Genomic DNA, 12,992 nt, shown 5'->3' with positions numbered 1-12,992 from the left:
TCTAGGAGTAATTTACTCTTATAATAGTTCAGTGCTTACCTGAGAGCTGAGACTGCCTGGGGCTTGGTGTGGGGTAAGACTGTTCGTCCTCAGTTGGTGATATACTGGTGTTTATTAGGGTGTGATTGTATACTGGTAAGAAGCCAAAGGAAAATTTGCGTGAGAATCATGTTGCATTTGAGCCTCCGTTTGGTATCAAACCAGCCCTGTAAATTACTGCAGATTTTAAAATCAGTAGGAACGTTTCTACAGATTTTTAATTGAAATCAGTCTGGATTTAAATGTTCCCCTGATATTTTGGAGATCAGGGCTTATTGGAAAATAACCCTAATCCACAAAAGCCAGAATGTAAAATGAACTATTGCAGTCTTGTTACTCGAAATGAACAAAATGTAAACAGTTAAAGGTAGGGCAAGAAGGAAATCTAGATTTAAAAACTAGTTCTTTTATGAATCATAGAGGGTTTTTTTTTTTAAAAAAAAAAAGTCAAATGACAGGTCACCTTTAATTTCTGAGAAATCTATGGCAGAAAACAACCTGCTGTTTTGCTGCATAAAATAGTATCAGCATTCTTGTACACTGCAAAGTCTCTGCTGTCCTCATGGACTTGTTTCTGTGCAGTACACAATGCAATTCCTCTTGTCTGAATCATTTGAGTAAGATTTTTCAGAAAAGTTTTATCCTTCTCAGTCTTAAGTCCACTTACAGTGACCAAATGTTTAAACAGAGGCAAGCTGAATGAATGTGCTCTTTGATAAAAGATAACAAAGCCCGTAACTGAGAAGCTTTGCTACTCTTTGGGTAAGCATGGTCAATTTAACTTGGTACATGTTTATGAATCCCCAAGCTAACTGTACTTACTATATTTGAGTCACGTTAAGCAAATAAAACTTTGCATCTCAGGAGCCCGGCATGTGTTCCAAGAGGCTGGTGTGCGTTTTCTTTACATGGTCGCTGGAGTGGCTTGCTTAACCTTTTAATTGTCAGGAAGAAAACTCACTTCATGGCCTGAGCCACAATCATCTCTGAATAATGTAAACAGTGATGACCTGAACTTGATCTTTTAGACAAGGGACTCACTTTTCTTGGTAGTTGGATTATACATACAGACGAGCTAATGCTTTGGGGTCAGCGAGGGGCTTTTGTACGTCCAAGCACAATAAAGCTAGAAAGTGTTTCCTGCTGTTTAGCTAATTAATGCAGGGTACCACTCTGTAGGAGTCGGCAGTGGTTTTGCTGCCTGTCACTGCTATTGTAGTGTCTGCAGAAGGATACAGAGCAGGGCATGTGGTAAGGGAATGAATTGCAATCCATCTATTGCAGGACAGAAGAAAACTTAGGGAAATCAGGTATCGATTCATTCGGTGAGAAGGGAAAAGATGTGGTAGTGGAATGGTCAAAGCGTATTTCTCAGGGTTGTAAATAAATAACAAAAATGAATTGATAATGCCCTGCATGTGATGTGATGCTGCCAGACCAGAATTACCTGTGGGCGTCCTTATATTGCCCTCCCTCCTGACAATGGAGGGCACATCTGAAAGGAAAAGATTGACATCTTTTCCATATTAGATTTTTCCCTTAAATCATGTTTTATGATGTACTGTACAATAAAGAGTTTTATTTGAGACTTTAAAAGCACCTATAACCTTGTCACATCTTGTATTTTCTGATGAAAATCTACTGCAAAGCAGTGAGTTCCTTTTCAGTAGTTAATGTAGCAAAATATACAAAGGCATTTAGAGTCTGCTCCGATCTTGTGTTCTGGTCAGGTACAGGGAAATTGTAAAGACAAAATTTAAGGTGTCATAGTGAATGGCATGTGTTGCATACTTGAGCAGTAAGGGAGCTAAATCATCTTAATTTTTGCTAGAACCGAGCTGGGTATTTGCTGCCTGTGGCTGCCTGCTTTCTCAGCAAGTTTTTAAGTGGATTATTAACTAAGTGTAAGGCAATTCGCAGCATCTTAAGTTTGACAGACATGTGACTGTGCAGGGGGGAGGGTAGGGGAAAAGGGGGGTTGCTTTCAGACAAAAGCTTCCCATAGATGAATGTCTTCCAAACAATATTTTGTAGACTTATTCCAGATCAACAATAAATAAAACAAATTATATATGGGTTTCATGCCCAGACAATAACTCTTCTGTTGGTTTTGGTTTTGTGGGTTTGTTGTTTTTTTTTTTGTTGTTTTTGGTTTTTTTTCCCTAGAACTGCTTAATAAAACATGACGAGACTGGATACTCAGCAATAGTGGGAGACTTTGGTTTAGCAGAGAAAATTCCTGATCACAGGTAAGTGAACTAATCAAAATACAGCAAGAGTTGCAGTGTGATTGCAGGTCAGAAGCTCTAATGAGCTTGATCCCTAAGGCCATTATTGCATTCTGATACAAAATTTGCAAAAAATATCCTCAGTCTTCAGCCTAGAACTATAGGCTGGATGACCAAAATGTTCCAGCCTTAACTACTGTCCATTTTGATAGATTTAGTGGTGACATTTATTCTTCAAAAATGCTCCAGTGAATAGAGGGATTTACTCAAGCTTTTCAGTAGATCTTCTAAGCAGGTACTTGGGAATTTTGGTTTAAAAAACCCCCCAAAAAACAGCCCCACAACAAAAAAAAATGTTTAAAAAGAAATACTGTCCAGCATTCTGGATTGGGATGATTTTGTAATAAACGTCCTCTGTTGATTCCAAACAACTTTAATTAGCTGCTTCTTTCCGTTTTCATAAACAATATTTAGTGGCATTCCAGTATTATTCTGTTCACCTCTGGGTTAGTTGTTAAGATCCAGGTTTATAATAAAGAGATATTAAAATTACTGTCTAACAGTAGCTCACTGTTTTGCTCTCCTTAGGGTGAAATTACAGTCCTTACTCATTTGAGGAATGCACAGGTGACTGTCACAAGCTATTGTCACAATTGAATGTAGTCCTTTTGTCATCCCTTTGTTTGGGAGATCAAGGACAAGGATTTCATTGTTCTGTCTGTATATTGACTTGCGTTATTTCAGAGTATTCTGACTGTGAAATGTACTGTTAGATTTTCTTCAGAGTGTGCTTCTGTGTAAATTAAATAAAAGCCTTCCAGCAGTTTTGACTGGAAAGAAACCAATAAAAGCTGATCTCAGCTATGCACTGTTTTTTAAACTGCACATGTCCTAAAACTATCTTGGGAGGTCTGAAGGCTTGCATTGATACTGAGGAAATATTGATCTAAAAGCGTAACAAAGCGAACATCTAAATTTCCAAACTACTTATAAGTACAGCTCATGTGGAATCTCTGCCCTTTAAGGTGCTGAAAGCTTCAGCTGTATTCATATGAACCCATCACAAAATCAGGAAGGCACTACAGATGCCTTAACTTAATACCCAGTTTTGTGATGCGCTGAAGTACAGTAATAGCTAAAGTTAACGCAGCTTGATACTAAAATGAACCACATAAAACAGCCACCATTTTGGTTTGATCTAGTCTTACCTCCATTTTCAAATGCAGTTTTGTTGTTTCAAATTTTCTGGCTGGCAAGCCATGCTATTTTGAGGCCTTCAGAGGCCCTTTTTGTTTGATAGGTTGTCCTTCAAGGTCAGTTGAGTGGCAAGCTGGAGGCCTTTCTTAAGGCCTCAGTATTCAGCCATATGGAAACTTGGCAAATTTTTCAAATCGGCTCTATTCTGATTACTTTTTCCCTATTAAAGGATTCATCTGGTCAATCTTGACTTTTTTTTAAAATACAGTTTGCAAGTAGGCCTTGCTGAATACTTCGAGCTGCTTATCGGTATACGTGTAGGGATGGATACCTGCAGTCTTGCTGCATGAATGGAGAACTTGACATCTAGCCCAAAACTGATGTCCACAAGCCTTTCTATGTATAGATGAAGGAGGCAACTCTGCCAAGAGTTTGGAAATCAAAATTATTGAACAGTTGTGACCTTAAAATAAAAGAATTTTTTTTTTTTTTAAAAAAAAGGTGTCCAGGCACTTAGAAACTGGAAATAAAATATGACTAGTTGATTGAAGCTTTCTTACTCTTTCACCTTCTCCTCCTGCTATTGAATGTTCCAGTGACTCCAGTAGGAAACCAGTGTAAAATACATTATGATTTGGAACCCATTTGTATCAACTTCCCTCTGGTGAAAGTTTCTGCAGATACCTGTTGTTATGGAAAGTTAGTAGCAATGCCTGAGCATTTAATTAATGGTTCTTCACTCTCTCCCCCGACGCCCCTCCCCCCTTTCCCCCCATCTATCCCATATCTGTATAGTGAGAAGTTACCAGTGGTGGGTTCACCCTTCTGGATGGCACCAGAAGTTCTCAGAGATGAACCTTACAATGAAAAGGTAGGTACAGGATATAAATGTCAGATGTTTCTTTTCGATAGCTGTATGCAAGATATAGAATTTCCATAATATTAAAATTATTGTTATTTTCATTTGTGACATTTCTGTGTTCAGTAGGTCATTCAGACTAAGGGAGAGTGTGAGTTGAAGACCTAATATTTTTAATTCATGGTGTGGATTCTTATACAGAAATAGATTTGCTTTTAGCATGGCTCACTTATGCTATTTCCATTCTGAAACACCCCACATGCAGAAATATGGTAATGGCTTGTTGACGTAATACAATTTAATTTAAACAAGTCTCATGAGGAATGCAGTGAGGTCACTTCACTGACCATACATTAGTGAAATCTGGGTAGAAGTAAAAGGTCTGTATGTAAACTTGTACAATTATTTTCATTTAAAAAAAAAAAAAATCAACATTTCTCGAGGTAAGATACCGGGATAAAAATGTTCTCCAAAGGTATTTCTAAGTTTTCCTGTTTGTGGCATTGGGAAATGTTTCAGAGGAGGATCAGGTCACACTGGATTTTAGAAATAGTATTTTCAATCCAGCTCTTCTTTATACAGGATTTTTTCTCCCATGTGTAACATAGTCTACTTCAGCCCTGCAAGTGCAGCTTTTCTGTGATAAAGCCCACATCATTTACCTTTATATAGCTGGTAGTCAATAATCTGTTTAATTGGTGGTACTTTTAACTTGCAGGAAAGCAGTAGCTACCTCAGTAATGAATGTAATAATTACCATTTCAAAGCTTTTTTTAAGAGTTCAAAGTGACCTGAATTAATAATAAAGTACCCAAATCTATGGTGCCACATTCTTCAGTAACCCTAGGGCACGCAGGACTAAAGAGGAAGCAGCTCTCATACTTCATCAGCATGAAAGGTGACATATAAGCCTGCCTGATATGTCAGAGATGCAGGATGCTGGCTTCTGCTCTGTAGACTTGTATTCCATGTTTTCCTAAATTTTATTATGAGATAAATTCAGGTGGGTGGAAATCTGAGAAACTGTGCAGCTCTGGGGGTAGTCAGATGAGTGATTACTAAATGTCATGGAAATAGATGCTGGTATACAGTGTTACTAGATGTCTCAAGCTCTGGGAGAAAAACTGTTTTCCCCAGAGGTACTGAACTGTGAGAAGAGAAAAATGTAATTTTTCTTTAAGACAGCATTTATGTCCTGGATGAACTGTGATCATGTGTATGCTAAACCTGTCTTTCTAACCACCACAGTGATATATAGGCGTGTCATGTTTTGGCTATGTTTTTAATTACTCCCATCTGTAAGATATTGAATGCAACTTCACCGTTCTTTATGGTGAAGTTTTATTTTTGAAGGATTATTTTTTAAATTTTTTTTTATGCTAATGAATTAAGAATGCGTTGGTGTTTTTTTCTTTTTTTTTCTTGAAAGAGTTTTAAAGTTGTTATTGCTATTTGTGCAACAAGAATGCTTTACGGTGAGCATGTGTTTCTTCACGTGGAAAATGTTAGCTATAATGCAGCTGCTTAGTGTAAGGCTGTGGTGTTGGTTTAGTTGTTTCACAATAATCATTTGGAGTAAGGAGAAACTCAGTGGCAGATAAGAATGCTGAGTATTCATAGCTGAACCGTGTGGCTATTTATTTTTTCTTTCTCAGGCGGATGTGTTCTCCTATGGTATAATTCTGTGTGAGATTATAGCAAGAATACAGGCAGATCCAGACTATCTCCCTCGCACAGAGGTAAGTGGTTGCATTTATAACATTGGTGGGAGGTGGTAAGTATGCCATGATAACGGTTGGCCTTTAGAACTTCTGACACTGCTGCCAAAGATACGATGAATGCGTGTTACATTAAAAATAGCCTGTAAAAGGTTTTTGTACTTCTGTGCTGTTATTGTAAGAAGCTCCATTGAAGACACTTTCACAGAGACTTTGTCCAGCTGCAGTCCTCGTGGGAAATCCTTTCTGCCCCTAACTGTCAGAACATTGAGAGCATTGCAGTGACCTTCCTTTTATAGAGTGATAGCTCATGTAGACTTCTTGCCAGATTCAGAACAGAGCACTTTTGGCACACTGCACCCACTAAGCAGCCCCTCCTTGTGAAAGGAGCAGGAGCTATGTCAGCAGCAGCTAAACTAAGCTCACCCTTATTTTTGCATAGACTGTGCTAAGCACTGTGGATCTGAGCTAGAATCAACGAATCAAACAAGATACTTCTTACTTTCTTTGGTTGCCTGTTGGTTGAGTCCCATCTGCCGGGCTGCTTTTGGCCCTCTATGGGGGATCTTCCAAATTGTCTATTCCTCTCTGGTTCTGAAAATGCAAAATTGCATAGGTCTTGAACTTCAGTAAATAAGATACCCTTTTGTTTCTCTGCCCTTCAGATTTTATAGAAGTGCATTTAAGAAACTGGGTAATTTGTATTGCCAGTCTGCCATCCACTGAAAAAAGTAATCATTTTAATTGATACGTTTTCGTCATAGCGAAGCCTCTGGTTTTATAGCAGGCCATTAATTTACACTGTACAAGTCACCACGGTGAAACAGCATAGTATAAGATATTGCTTCCAGATCCACACGGGCAACATTTCAAGTGCAATGGATTGCAGTTGAGTCCAGGAAGAAGAATGGGCTTCAAAGTCAGCTCATTCTCTTACAGGTATCTTGTATCAAGTAAACCCAATTGGGAATGCTGTAGTTCGGAATGTGCATGAAGTTTTCTCAAAATCCTCTGTATGTGGCTGCTGAGAGACGGTATTCATGGTTATTCCTGATAACTCCATGTAGGGACACCCTGAAGAGAAGATGCTTTGAGCCAGATAGCAGACCTCATCTCTATGCTGTGTTTTTGTTTGTACAGAATTTTGGATTAGATTATGATGCCTTCCAGCACATGGTGGGAGACTGTCCCCCTGACTTCCTCCAGCTGGCCTTCAACTGCTGTAATGTGAGTATCTTACTTGAAGGGGAGACGCCTAAACTGGAGTTCTCTAAATCCCTGTGGCTTTTGAAGATAGAGCTTAAAGCATTTATAGAAGAGACTTGAAGAGCCTATAAAAGAGACTATAAAAGCAGTGTGCATTCTGATAACCCAGAAAGCCCCTTGCAGTTTTTATAACCCTTCCCTTCCCCTTGCAAAAAAGGTCTATCTTGTGTTTTTGCAATTCTGTGTTCTGTTATGCCGAACAAACAGATCTGGCACACTGAACAGCTTCTTGCAGGCTGTTCATAACCAATTGTATGCTATTGACGCTGGCTGGCCCTCGGGCTGACAAAATCTAGCTGTTATTGTGTATAGACTTACTGAGCTGCAAATTCTGAGTTGTTCTCACAAACCGAGAGGACAAACAAATCAAGAACAGGCACTAAACTATTCTACAGTTTCTATATGCTGCCTTTTGGAAAGTGGAATAAACATCCAAATCCCCAGCCTGTGTTCCAAAAAAACGAACTTGGACCCAAATGGTTTAGTATCAGTAAGGCTATAGGCAAGGCACTATATGGAGTGAATTTTCTGCCAATTATTCAAGTAGATTTGTGATAGTTAGTGCTGGATACCTTTGTGGCTCCTCAGTGTCAAAATTCCAAGGAAATAGACTCTTTTGTGGGTTATCTCATAACAGAGGTTGCTAGTACCTTGGTATAAGTAAACTGGTTTATATGAAGTAAGAAAACCTGAGCTTCCACCAGATTCAGCTGAAGCTGGGAATCTCTAGTTTGCACAACTTAACTTAAGGCAACTTGTAAACATTTTATTGCACAAAACTTTGCCTGGGACTCCACAAGCAGGCCACGCTGAAGCCAATACCAGCGCTGTGTCCAAGTGAGTGTGTGTAAGAAAAGTCTTATCTCTCCATGCTCTTGATACCTATTTTTGTCCCAAGCTCTCTCTTTATTTTAGTACAAACACACATGCTTAAGGGGGGTGCAGTATAAAGGTGAGGATGTGAGCAAGTGGGGGTGACTACCGCTCTTAACACAAGGTAGTAATTTAATTCTAAAAATGTTTGTGGAACTTACTCTGGACAAGCTACTTCACTCCTCTGATTTCACCTTAGTACAGCAGAGCTGGCTTCACCGCGACAGTGATATGTCTGACTCATGTTTATGAAGTGTTTTGACTACGTAAGCACTAAAGGGTTTGGCTAGAGGTAGCATTTGACTTTGGAAGTCTCAACTCCCACCTGTAGACTCCATAAATCGTCCTGCATCCAAACACATGGTGCATGATTCAAAGCAATTTTTCAGCACAGGTGAAATTCAGAGTAAAACTACTCATGAAGAAAGGGGAAGTGACTGATCTTTTACGCTCATGTAAGAATTTGGTGTGTTCAGAGAAAAGGATTTTCTCCAGCTGATTATTGTCAAATGCTGCTTCCTGTACAACAAAGGCCCCTTCCCTGAACTGAAAGTGGAAATTACTGTCTTGTGATCAAGCCATTCATATGCTGATTTCAGTGTGGGGCATGCTGTAACTCACCACTTTCCTAGGAGAAGGAAAAACGTGGCTTTCTTCTATCTTCCTAAGCATGCTGTGCTTCAGTAATAGGTGATCTGTGTGATAATTTGCTCGTAGACACTGACATTTATGTGGCTTTTTATTATTTGATAGGTCAACTAACAGTAAACTGTGTAGCTCAGCTGATTAGCTGAATTAATGTGCAAAGCCCTGGGGTTTACTACAGCCAGGAAATTAATTTTAGGTCAACCTAAGAAAACCAGTGAGAACTGACATGTATAAGTAGTGGATTAAAATTTCTTTAATTTACTGTTATAAAGTGTTTTTTTAAAACATGTATATGCAAGGAAGTCTAAAAGGCTTTAAGGCTCCCCAACAACTATAAACCTACTTGGGCGAATACTTAAAACGTAATCGTGTATGATCATGCAAAAAGCTCACCGGCATAAGCTGAGCTGTGGGCAGCTGCTGCCTTGAGGAAGAACCCTCTATTCTGTTTGAGCAGAATCTGGACTGTTCAGGGATGGAAGAGGCAAATGTTGCTCTGAGTCACTTTTCCATTGCTGCCTTTGTCCTAGATCTTACCTAGCACAAATTAAAATAGCTAGAGAGCTCTTCGTACTTTCTGTAGCTTGCAACAGCTCCCTAAGCTTCCAGAATTAGTAAGTTTGTCAGAGTACAGAGTGTGTGCTTTGGTGTTGCCCCTGCCCTGCTTTTTCAGTGGAACAGGGAAACCAGAGAAAGATGTTTTCTTATGCCAGGAAATTCCAGCTGCTGCATTAGAACAACTTTCTTGCTGCTCTTGAGCTCTTCAAGTGTGATTTGGTTGGTTGGTTTTTATTACTATATGTATGAATTTTTAGCCCTTTACCCTGTGTTGCTAGACGGTGTTCTGGCATTGCTGATCACACCAGTTCTCTTCAGAAAGATCCGTCCTGTAGGACCTGCAAGCCAGTATCCAGGGAGGTCTTCGGGGTTTGTTGTGTACAAAGCACCACTGTTCCCTTTGTACTAGAGGTGAGATGTGTCTGGGCTTGTCCGCTCTGAAAAGCCTTTAGAGGGCTGGAAGCAGGAATCGGGTCAAGTGCAATCTTTTTCAATAGTGTAATGAGGTTAACTTTCAGCTGCTGAATTAGACATTGCTACCTACAGTAGTTAAACCTGTAACATATATATAGAGTCAACGTTCAAAATGATGAAAAACCTTCTAAGTTACTACTTAAATTAAGCTGCTTGCCCTCTAGTACAGTTTTAGCATTGGACTTTGTTTAGAGATCCATTTTTACTAGGGTGAATAAAGAAATATATTCTGATAATACAAACTGAATACATACTGATAACGTGATATTTTACATGGGCAAAGATCGATTTTTTTTTTTTTTTTTTTTTTTTTTCCCCAGTTGTATTAGTTGGTCAAATTATATAACCAGTCTTGCTTCCTCACAAGACAGACCAGTAGACAGAGTAGTAAGGCTAGTTAACAGATGGAAAGATACAATGTTTTAAACTTTAAAATCAGCAATGCCATTTAGGTGGGTTTTAATTAAAGACACAAAGAGATGATGGAAGAATTACAAGCTTTTAAAGAATGACATAGCAAAGTTCCACTGTTTAATCCTTATTGCTTCAGGCACATTTTGAAATAACATTGATATATAGTCTCTGCCTGATAACTGGAGGCCAGAAAGAAATCCTTGAACTATGAAAGCTGTTTAAAACAAACAAACAAGACCCCCTCACAAGCCCTGAATCTAACAGCTTCCCACCTTTTCAATTTAAAATGCATCCTCTTCATAGAATATTTAAAACTTCTTAATAAAATGTGAGAGGTATAATAGACATAAACTAGGACAGAATTCTACTTTTCCCTTGCTTTACTTAGGTTTTTTACAGTGACAACACACTTATTTAAATGGTCTTGAATTTCCTCAGTTCCTTCAGATTGTCCCTCAGTCTGTCCACTGTATGAGTAGAATAGCATGGGCAAGCCCACATGAACTTATTTGATTTGTGTATATTCACAGATGGATCCAAAGTTGCGTCCTTCATTTGCTGACATTGTCAAAACACTGGAGGAGATTTTAAACCGCCTGAGAAATGAGGACTCGGAGAGAGACAGAAAGTTTTTGAACCTTGACAACAGTGAAAGAAAACCCAAAGGTATGTGTCTGTATTGTACGAACATCACTGCAGGCTAATAGCAAGAGGATACAATGCTTTGAATTTTGAAGACTGGGATTTCAGCTATATATGATATTATTTACAGCTTATGAATGATTTTACTCAAAGCCTGAAAATTATTCTGGAACAATGCTATCTCTTTTGCACTGCAGAGTGTCCTTTGGGAAAAAACCAGCTAACTCTGATTTCTTAAAGTGCCTCAAAAGATTCTGCCTACAAGCTCTTGAGGGGAAATTTAGAGTTCATTTGGGAATGGTTTTGTAAGTTGCTAGTAATATATGAAAATCCATCAACTTTAGCTTTGTCCCTGCCATTCTTAGGCCATATTCATAATTTCTTTGGTGTTTGTTGCATGTAACACAAGAGTCTTAAATTCCTTCAGGAGGAAGAGCAGAGAAGATGCAAGAGTATGATACTAGAAATACTCTGAAAGACGGGAAAAGGTGAATCCCAGATCTGCCTGGGAATGCTGGCCTTGAAGGGTTTTGCCTAAAGCTGTCTAGTGCCACCTGGTGTGAGAAGCAAAGAGCAAGCAGTTCTTGTAGGCTGGGGCATATTCTGACTGGGGTATATTTTATGTTAGTAGACTTCTGGCACTGGAAATTTAGAGTACAGTAAAAATAGTTTCTTATATTGTGTATAAGTAAATACACAATATATATACATATCTATCTATCTGTAATATGGTTATAGATTGAAATAAGTTCTGTATTTCAAACCACATGGAGTGCATGCATGTGGTAGTTCTCCCACACCTGGAATGCATCTCAAAGAGGTGTAAGTTAAAAAGGAAAAGGGTTGGTTGGTTTGTTTGTTTGTTTGTGTTATTGTTTTCATTTGTTTTTTTCGTTTTCCTGGCATTCTCCCTTGGGAGTACATGTCAGATTTGCATCTTCTTGGAGAAGTGTTACATGCTGTTCTTTGACTTGCATAGCCTTTCCTAGGTAGAGTGACTACAGTCTAAACTGTAGAAGTATTTAGAGGGAAAAGTGCTAATCTGTATGTGCTTATTCTGGAAATGGTAATCAAAAGGAGGTATCACTTCTTTATATCCATTTGTTATTGCTCTACCATAGCTCTTCAGAGGCACCTTGAGGGCCAGTGGCAGATACATGTTCTAACCACTCAAGGAGTTGGCATCTTTTTCTAAACAACTACAATTTTCCCATCCTGTTCTAGTGATGAAGCTCTTATTTTTATATATATATATATATGTATGTGTGTGCATGTGCACAAATAAATACACACATATGCATATGTACAACTTTTTAACTCCTATTCATTAAAGTCAAACTCTCATATATCTCTAGTTTCTGTATTGGTTAATGTCCTGAATGAAGGCTGGGATGGAATGATTTAAACTCTTCATGGTATCAGGAGGGGCATTTATTTTGGTCTTACTCTTTTCCCATCAGGGTGAAAAAGTCCCAGTTCCTTTGGCAGCTATGTTTTGTACTTGTTCTCTTTTATGGTCAATATCATCATCAGATCTTGGGCAACCTCTGCTGGAAGCTGGGATGATAAATCTAGAAATACGCAAATTGTTTTTCTCCAAGACCACCCTGTGCTATCTCTGCTGTGTCAGTGTACTGGCAGCGAGGAGGGTTGCAGGGGCCCTAAAATGCAGGGTTTGGATAGAAGAGGGAAAGGCTTCCTTATTCCTACCAAATTTTTATAGTTTCCTTTCCTTTGTTTTTTTTCTCAAGACAATATTGTCTAGCCAAATTAGTATCCCCCATAACATGGGTGGCAAATTTGATCATAAAATAATAAAGAAGTAGTCCTGTTACAGTGCCTAGGGAAGTAAGATGGCATTAACTGAATTTGCATTTCCTCAAGTCTTCAAGATGACTTTTAATTAGCCTAAGCCATGAGTAGAAAGGAGAAAATATTTTAAATGTAGCTTTGACTGCCTTACTGTCCTGTGAACAGGGCTGCCAAATCTCCATGTTTGAAACCAATAATACACTGAGGCAAAGAGAATGGTGTACTTGTGTTTGTGCAGGAACTTGTAAGGAACGAGCAGACGTG

At 38.7% G+C, this 12,992-nt stretch overlaps 1 protein-coding gene across 1 annotated transcript in view; it reads left to right on the top strand.

The window, feature by feature from the left end:
• The window catches only part of TESK2 (testis associated actin remodelling kinase 2), a 75,660-nt gene that overhangs the window by 60,649 nt on the left and 2,019 nt on the right, over positions 1–12,992 (top strand). The window contains exons 5-9 of the mRNA XM_086462218.1: positions 2,206–2,288; positions 4,260–4,335; positions 5,979–6,062; positions 7,182–7,268; positions 10,805–10,940. Coding sequence (XP_086318344.1) covers positions 2,206–2,288; positions 4,260–4,335; positions 5,979–6,062; positions 7,182–7,268; positions 10,805–10,940 — 466 coding nt within the window. The remainder of the gene's footprint in view (positions 1–2,205; positions 2,289–4,259; positions 4,336–5,978; positions 6,063–7,181; positions 7,269–10,804; positions 10,941–12,992) is intronic.

The sequence above is a fragment of the Leptosomus discolor genome, chromosome 3, assembly GCF_034619465.1.
Source record: "Leptosomus discolor isolate bLepDis1 chromosome 3, bLepDis1.hap2, whole genome shotgun sequence".
NCBI lineage: Eukaryota > Metazoa > Chordata > Aves > Leptosomiformes > Leptosomidae > Leptosomus > Leptosomus discolor.
The sequence above is the reverse complement of the archived record's forward strand: the minus strand, read 5'-3'. Positions and strand labels throughout refer to the sequence as shown.